Source organism: Aedes albopictus, chromosome 3, assembly GCF_035046485.1.
Source record: "Aedes albopictus strain Foshan chromosome 3, AalbF5, whole genome shotgun sequence".
NCBI classification, from domain to species: domain Eukaryota; kingdom Metazoa; phylum Arthropoda; class Insecta; order Diptera; family Culicidae; genus Aedes; species Aedes albopictus.
In genome coordinates this window covers 177579816-177588984 of record NC_085138.1, presented here as the reverse complement: position 1 = coordinate 177588984, position 9169 = coordinate 177579816, and the positions used below count along the sequence as shown (strand labels likewise).

General features: G+C 36.9%; 1 protein-coding gene across 1 annotated transcript; it reads right to left on the bottom strand.

Annotated features, from left to right (window-relative positions):
• Positions 1-6006: 6006 nt before the first annotated feature.
• Positions 6007-7928, bottom strand: LOC109433400 (uncharacterized). The gene is made up of 4 exons (XM_019709831.3): positions 7592-7928; positions 6404-7026; positions 6226-6336; positions 6007-6162 (listed from the first exon to the last, which is right to left on the bottom strand). Exons 1-4 carry the CDS (start codon positions 7790-7792, stop codon positions 6024-6026), a joined length of 1074 nt encoding a protein of 357 aa, XP_019565376.3. The 5' UTR covers positions 7793-7928; the 3' UTR covers positions 6007-6023.
• Between the last annotated feature and the right edge of the window lie 1241 nt (positions 7929-9169).

Below are 9169 nucleotides of genomic sequence, written 5' to 3'. Positions count from 1 at the left end.
TTGTGCCAATTGTGATAATTCAATGTGAAATTTTATCGAGTACCGTGAAATTGCCAAATCGTTTGAAGGTGAGTGGATCGTTCTTCTTGAATCGATATCGGAAATTCTTTCGGAGGCTTTTAACTGGTGGTAGATGAAGTATGCAATCTCTGAAAATTTTATGATACCTACGCTGTACCATTGAATTCATCTGCAATAAGGGTTAATTATCAACTACATTAGCTAATTGCAATAGATACAATGATGCGTTCTTCTAGATTTTCTTTATTTAACTAACGCTAGGCTGATCACGCAGGCATGGTATACATGATCAGCGTGCATGTCTGGGTCATATTGACCCAAACATCCTACTAGGGTTATTTCCTAGTTCAATTCCTATTTCGAGCATAGACCATATGTGAGCATCGACGACTTCAGTAGAGTTCTAAGGTCATTACATCTGATTTGTTGGAGCGAGAAGTTTATACTCACGTTCGTTTGTCCCATCCCGAGCAGAAAAAAATAGCAACTTAATAACACATTTAGGTTTTAATCTCAAATACAATCATACCTCGCTTTGCCTTTTATTAGGTGGACATAAGAGGCAAAATAACAAAAACGAATACCTTAATCTTGTATAAAGAACACATTGAAAGTAACAAGTATTGTTATTTCAATAATGAATGCATACCTAAAACTTCCAGTGCTGTATCTGTTATCCAAAAGGTATTGAATAACAATGTAATAACATTTTTTGTGATAAAATCATGCATGATGTAATAACAAAACATGTTCTTCAGTTATTTCACTGCTAAATCAACAAATACCACATTAATACCTAACTCTGCTCAAATATCTCCAATTGTTATTGCAATGTTCTCACCAAATTTTGTAGAATTATATAATATTAACACTTTTAGGTATTAGAGCACAGGTTGTTCTTTGCATGGTATCTGTAAGGTATTCCCTTCTGCTCGGGATCTGCATCAGCAATGTTTGACTTTCTTTTAAAGAACTGATAAGGGTAACCCGAGTAATACGTACCCCGGGGCAAAAAGCCCTCACGCTATGTGAAGTTCCGTCCGTTGCAAGCAAACTAGACGTCAAATTATGCCGAAAAAGCCCAAGGAAGACAAGAGTATTTGAATGAAAAGCGTGGAAAACAATGATTTGATTCAGTAAAAATGATACCACGCGTCTCTTAGTCAAATAAGTAAACTAACATTCAAAACGCAAGACACCCATAAAATCATTCCAATCTTGATTATAAGGCCACGTTTGCTTAGGGGGTGCATATTACCCCACCTTCCCCTATCGTTGATGCAACTTGTATTAGGTTGCTCTGATTCTTTTCTTCTCTGCACTTCTCTTCCCCTTTTCCGGCAGCATAAATCGGCATACAACTGTGCACTATCGTGAAGGTGGGAATCGGTGTTTTAAAGCTGACCGACATTATTCTATCATTATTTGGCTCCTACTTAATAAGCTCCGCCTTTGTCTAACCGATAAGCAGGAAACCAACTCCTACGGGAGGGCTGTCGCTGCCGAAATAAAACAATAACTGTCCCGACGATTCATGCGCCACACGCCTCGCAGGTGAGTTGGACCAGCTTATCTTGCTGAGCAATTAACCCTCTAATACTTTTTTTTTAAATTTTGATCTAAATATCATTTTTTGTCATCCAAAATCGATTCAAACGGCCGGCGATTCTTTTTTATTTTTTTTTATTTATTTATTTATTTTTTTTTTTTTTATTCAAAGAATTTTAGGGTCAAATTTTTTTTTTGAGCACCTCCACATTTTTTTTTGTTCTTTTGTCAGGCTAAGACCATGGGTTGGTCCATCTTGCCATCTCCACATTTTTATAATTTTTTTTGAAGCCTATTTGGGAAACCGATTTGTAAGATTTAAAAATTACTATTGAGATATATTTTTATTTTAAAATATTGTCGTGGTAAATTTTGTTTTTCATGTAATATAATGTAATAGTTTCAAATCTACTAAACTCTTCTACTACAGTAATAGGATCGGAGAAAAATCTAAAATATATAAATTGTTACGATTCAATACAAAAGAAGCAAAGGCATTTAAAAGATGACCTAAACATCGTTTTTCAATATTAAAAAAAATTGAATACGCTTCAAAAAACACCAATGACTATTTTTAGTTATGCAAAACAGTCCAAAATATCAGCCATATTTCTCTTTTTTTTCCGAGAATTTTAACTTAAGGCGAAACTGAAAGCATTTCCTTATTTTCTGGTTTCCGAATTTTTTTAAATAACGGAGCAATATTTTCAAAATCTGTTTCCATACACACTTAGAGGAAGGATCAAGGTATCTTCTGATTTTTTTCCTAGTGTTTCTGAAAGTTCTTTAAAACGGCCTATAACCCCTTGGAAGGGCCCATATAGCCGAGGCGGTAAACGCACGGGTATTCAGCATGACCATGCTGAGAGTGACGGGTTCGATTTCCGCTCGGTCCAGGATCTTTTCGTAAAGGAAATTTCCTTGACTTCTTTGGGCATAGAGTATCTCTGTGCCTGCCACACGGTATACGCATGCAAAATGGTCATTGGCAGAGGAAACTCTCAGTTAACAACTGTGGAAGTGCTCATAGAACACTAAGCTGAGAAGCAGGCTTTGTCGCAATGAGGACATTACGCCATGAAGAGAGAGAGAGAGAGAGATCTTGAAATCCCGCTTCAACAGTGCATCAGAACTTCAAACGCACAAATCTCAAGAAGCAAGCTTCAAAAAACAGTGCGTTTTATTATTCTATTCTTGCTCACTTGTTATAAGCTTAAAATAAGAAGCTCAGGTGCGCTGGTTTTGTTCACGAAGAGATTTGTGCCCTCGAAACCATCTGGAATGCACCTGAAACTGGAACGCAATTTTTGGACAATTTTCATTATTTCATGATAATTCCTCCCTCCCTTGTAAGAATATTTGGAGGAAACCACTGCAAGAGTGTTAGGACATCATCACGGTTCTTGTAACTATAGTGCAATCTTGATATTTATAAATGGTTTGCAAGCAAAGCTTATATAGTGAAAGAAATTTCTTAAAATTTTATTACAAATTGTGCAGTTCTCATTCGGTACAAAATTTTACTGGAAACATAGTAATGAAGCGAAAAAAACTCATTATTGTTATGAATTATTATGTAAGTGCTAATGGTAATACAGTAAATTTCCTAACCATTCTTCTTTGAGCCGTTCTCAATGAAAGCGTAAATTCTACCGGAATCACAACATAACCTGTAGCGGCCGCTTTCCACGAGCTGAAATGGCTGAAATTAGGAAATGGCATCCCTATCCCACAAGTGCAACGTTTTCGTAGGCAACATAACAGTGGCTTAAAGCGAAACTGGAAGCATTTCCTCACTTTTTGGTTTTTGATTTTTAATTTAAAAACGAAGCAATATTTTCAAAATCGGTTTTCGTGCACAGTTAGAGGAAGGATCAAGGACTCTTCTAAAATTTTTTTTCAGGTGGAAAATGTTTTTCAGTTTTAAGGAAACCATTTTTGAATAAAATTTCAAAAAAATATGGTTGAGCATGAGCATAGATGACCGTACAACTCGTAGTTGCTATTCCGTGATTGACCAGAACAATCGAAATTGCACAAGGAACCAACAAACGGAGCTTGGGAGTAGCTACCGCTCTCAATGAGCACAGTTCGAGAATTCCAGACTTTATTAGTCAATAACGGCGCCGGCCACGTCCTTACGGTCATCGAGGAAGGAAAGGAATATTACTGTGACGTACGTTGCTACTAGAGACCGGGATCACCTCATCTTCTCCACGACTGTCACGGGAAGGAGTTTTTGTTAGTGGGGAGGGGGAGAGTCACATGATTTGGATTCACTTTGGTAAGTGATGTGATTCATGCAACCTTTACTTGAGTCAAAACATTTATTCATTTTGACTAGAATATTACAAATGTCGACACCGAAGATGACGAACCATTCAAATTTTTGTGTAAATGCAAAAAATGAAAAAAAAAAAAAATATTATCAACTGAATGTGCATTGAAAACTAGCGCCAACACATGACGTGACGAACTTTTCAATATTTGTTAGATGAATACACAAAAATCAGAGCACAATTTTATACATCCTTTAGCATTAATCAACTGTTTTTGGCTACGCAGTCATAAAATGAACAAACGACGTTATTAATTTGGCAAATAAATAACGTCGTTTGTTTATTTTATGACTGCGTAGCCAAAAACAATTAATTGTACCATACAGTCGATTCAATCCCAGTTTAGCATTAATTATTATGATAAAATGGAACGAGCTCACCAATAAACATCCTTCGAAGTGTCCAGTGCGTATGTGCTGCAGCATCTTCCACTAACTGGCCTCTTTCTCCGAAATCACACTGAACCGCTACAACTATACACGGGTACGACGATGTGCACATTCAAATTGACGACGACGACGACGCGGCCGGTCCGAATGAAAAAAGCGGCTTTTTCACTTTGCCTCCAAAATCACAATCAAAATTTCAAAAAATATGGTTTTTGAAAAATTGGTAGAAGTTTTACATCTGAAAAAAATCCAGGGGATAGCTCGATCCTTCCTCTAACTGTGTATGAAAACCAGTTTTGAAAATATAGCTTCGTTATTTAATAAAACATAAAAACCAAAAAAATGAAGAAATGCATCCAGTTTCGCCTGAAGCGTAGGGCTCAAGCTGACAATCAATCTTTCAACGCAGCAGCAAAGTTTAAATGCAGAGTAAGAAAACAAGAAGACCATGACAGTTCCCTGGCTATGAATAGATGTTCCGAAAGGTTCTTATCGGCTAAGGGTTGTTTATCTCGGGAAATTTACTGCAAAGCACGTAAGCTATTTTATTACTTGTATTAATAGGTCTTCGGACTTAAATACTTCACTTTTATGAAATTTAGTCCAATGTGACATAGGAATAAGAATTATGCAACATTACGTTCTACGTGGCGGAAAATTCAACTAAATGTGTTCATTGGACGTTTTATTTTACGTTTGTATATTTCGGCGCAAGTTACGAAAATTTACAGGGGTTACACCTGAAAAGCGAATCAGCAAAAGTTAGAGTGATGGTGAATGCGTCTCAAACAAAGACCCAAGCAACACGCTTGTCATATATGTGTTACGGCATCGTAAGTTTTGGTTGTATAGGTGTAAATATGACGCAATTATAACACATATTTGAAATTACGTCAAATTAACTTTAATACTAATCAAAATCTGCGCTTCCGTAACCCTTACCGAGCATGACAGGGTACCATTAAAATGGTGGAGAAAATCATCTACACTGGAACAATGGGTGTCAGTAATGCTGTGATTTATGAAAGCACGTCATCAGTAGAAGTCGTGCTTGATTTCGGTGAAAACTGAGGGCCAGAGTTGCTCTCTATCACTATCAATGGTAGGCAATCCGCCGATTTTGATTGGGTGATTGCGATCCAAGTTAGCGTGTGCCCTGTTGAGTCACCGTCACTTTTATTTTCCCATCACAACTGGACTGATTGCGATGGCGGGTAGATATCACTGATAAAGTTCGTTTAAAAATCAAAATAAACACTTAAAGTGATAAAATTTGAATATGTGGTACAGAATAACAAGTTTTGTATGTTGGTCATTAAACATTTTGAGTTTTGGCTAGGATCATCAAAATAACAGTTCAGTTGCTATGATAGTGCTCTGGAGTGCGGGTCAGTATCAAGTCACTGCCGATGCTGGTCACTACCGTTTGGGGCTGTTCATAAACCACGTAGACCAAAATTTCACCATCTCAGACCCCCACTCCCTCTCCCCTCGTAGACTTTTGTCCATACAAAAATTTTGAAATTTGTATGGAGCGTAGACTTTGACCAGACTCTCCCCCGTCCCTCCAAAAAGTCCTCGTGGTTTATGAATGGCCCCTTTTGATATTGATCGGCCTACAGTGACCAAACGTTTATGGTTATTGGATAATGGAATTTCGGTATGTATAGACCTTTGGCGTTGTGTTTTGTTATTAATACATACATACATACTTTATTGACCACTGCTAAGCAACAAACGTTCCAAATAGAATCAAATATAATATGCTGACAGAGCAATCTTTTCCATAAACTTCGTGGCAATCCATACTTCCATGTCTCATCGCGTTACTATATTCATCCTGGAGGTCATCCTTCAGAGGAACACTGAAAGAGTATTCAACATTTAGTCAAAGTTTCACAATTTGGTTGCTCTGCTTTTGTACCAACCTGAACAAAATCCTGAGAATGTCCATCATCATGGATCGGCCTGGTGGGTGCAGGAAACTTCGTGCTTCACATATCGCTCGCAAAATGCATGATTTCATCTGGAAACGGAATCTGCGTGAAAAAAAAAAACAATTTGAACACTGTTGTTATGAGATTAGTGGTTTTAATGAGATCGTACTTGTTTCCTAGAGCGTGTTCTAGTGACCGATACAAGTCTCGTTTCTCCCGGTAGTCATGATAGTGCTTCCAATTTCTATGATGGCTTATGTTGTATCGGTCTTCCCTTTCTTCGACCTGGTATTCAACGATTGTATCATCGGATCTTCTCATACGGTAGGAACTAGATGGGTTATAGTTCCACATGTTGTTTTCAATCGGAATATAGTTTGAAGTCGGGGTTTGTGGGTAGTATGTTGTATATGGATTATAGGTACCCTGCGGGAACCAGTCTGATCTGTCCTTGCCATATCCTGGAGGAACCCATGTGTCCGGATGAGCCTTCAAATAGTCTTGCAGTTCCATTTCCGTTAGCTCATGAGCGTCATGATCATTTGGAGGTTTCTCCGGTGGTGAGGGAAGTGCAGGAGCTGGTACAGCTGGCGGTGGTGGTGTTGGTGGAGGAGGAGGTCTCGGTGGTAGAGCGGGTTTTCCTGGTTTTGGAGGGTACGATATTTCACCTAACTTTAATTGTGTAATACGACCCTTTAAATCTGGAAGCGGATGGAACAAATCCAGTTCTAGAATGGCAAAGTTTCCACCAGGGCCTTTGTATATCATTGATTTGGTTCCCGACATTGTTACCTGAGGAAACCGATAATTGTTGAAAATTATTATTTTTTTTTGATTGGATTAATATGTGTTATTGCATAGGGCATAGAAATCCTCCGTAGATGCCACACAATATCCGAATTATTGGTAAGCCAAGTCGATTTGAATTTGATCGATAGTCATCCTAAACTCTTGAAATTGACTGTAATGTTGGCTATTTCCCAAACGCAATTATCAAAGTTAATTTATGTCGAATGATGAATTAAACAAGCGAACTAGTAGGATGTGTTTTGGGCAGTCCCATGTTAGCGCCGTTAAACTTATAAAACGAACCATGAAAAATTGTATAGTATTAGAATGATGTGAAATCTCAAAAATCAATTGGAAATAGAAATACACTTCATGGCAATTTTATTAAAAAAAAAAACATTGTAGGTAGTTTGGCTCTTCACAAATAATGCAATGAAATATCACAGTACAATCCTTTGTTTTTTAAGGAAAATTTGAGTAATAGAAACACTGAGAAAAAACTGTTAAGACTGAAATTTGAATAATAATTAAAATTCTGAATGAATGATTAAAAGTGCAAATAACTCACCAAAACCGCAGCACCAGCTGGAAACAACAGAAATCTCTTCTTCCTGGATAATGATTGCGTACTTTCGGTGCCATTTTGACCTGCATCTCCAAACGCTTCAGCCCTGTTGATCAAAACACTGGAAGCTTCGTGGATAATTATCAAAGTAAGTAGAAACACCGTTTTCATTGTCAATATTGCCGTCCCAGTTGGTAGCTCCATCTAACTGACGCGAACTTGCTATTCCCAGAATGAGTATATTTGATGAATGAGTTGTGCACGCATTTTTGTTTTAGTTAGCGAGACGTGCGCACCTGAGACAGAGCGAAATCGTGCGGAAACGATACCGTTAATTGGAGTGAACTTGATCCTCAGTATTGGTTTTTATGGCTTATTTTACTTGCATTTCTATTTACTTGAATCAATTACAAAATATTACTCATTTTGGCTTTTATCTTTGATTATTATTATTATATTTTATTAAAGACACTTTACCAAAAAAGTTGGCATTCGTGTCCAAGCTTTTATCTTTGATGTTTTCACTAGAAATACTGAAATTGATTTCAAACTTTCCACCCGGTTAGAGGAAAAGAGCTTAATAATAGCATATTTTGATACACATATCAAAAACGATATTGGATTGAGTGGTTGATTAAAAAGTAGTATAACAAATTTACTCCTACAATTGAACTATCATATTATTTAAAATCTTGTTGGATCTAACCAATAGCAGTGAGCAATTCCAGGAACACATTTAAGATAATATTTTGAGATCTTTTATCTCTTACATCAATAAAACCATTGTGTCATTGGTTTAATCGGGAGTTCATCAGTACTTAACCTCTACCCGGATATTGTCATGTTCCCAAATAATGATCGTGAGTTTTTGATTACTCAGAGTCCTTATTCATTTAATTTGGTTGTTGTTGCTAGTTTATTGCAACACAATTCAATGTACTGCAAAATGAAAAATTTAGAGATCAATAAAGATTTTTTTTGTCTTTATTAAAGAGGCCTTCAGCCAGAGGCTGATCATTAATCAATAAACATTACAAAAGGCATGAATAACATAACTGCTTAACTATATCTACATTGAACCCAACCTGATCCAGTTTCAGTATTGTAATCACAGCACGTTTTCATTTGCATAGCGGCTTTAGCTTGCTAGTCATTTAATACAAAATTTACGTTACGATACGTTCGTAACATTATGATTATTATTGTGATTTTATTACGCTAAATTTAATAGACCAACTTTACACGAACTCACAATACCGTTAAGAATGTTTGTGTTCGCACTTCACTTCATCGCATTTAATTAGAGCGAAATGGCGACTCCTTTCACTTTGACAGTTAAGCATTATTCATACGACAGACAGAAACTATTTCAAATAAATTTCTAGTTCTCACCATCAAATAGTTTGAACGTTGTTTTACATATGGTAATTCTTTGCGGAATTTCAACAAGTGGTGTCAAACCAAATCGTTCGGAGATGAGTTGATCCTTTTTTAATTTTCCATGTGAAAAACTCTCGAGCTTGCAATTGACGAGCACTGAAGGGCATGCATGAACCCATATTCAATACATAAGTGACCCGA

Bases quoted from the DNA above. Each gene is read 5' to 3' on its own strand.
- LOC109433400 (XM_019709831.3), bottom strand. From the start codon at position 7,792: ATGGAGCTACCAACTGGGACGGCAATATTGACAATGAAAACGGTGTTT. The intron at 7,027-7,591 runs GTGAGTTATTTG...CGGTTTCCTCAG, and splicing joins CAGCTGGTGCTGCGGTTTTG to GTAACAATGTCGGGAACCAA. The intron at 6,163-6,225 runs GTTGGTACAAAA...ATACTCTTTCAG, and splicing joins ATTCTCAGGATTTTGTTCAG to TGTTCCTCTGAAGGATGACC.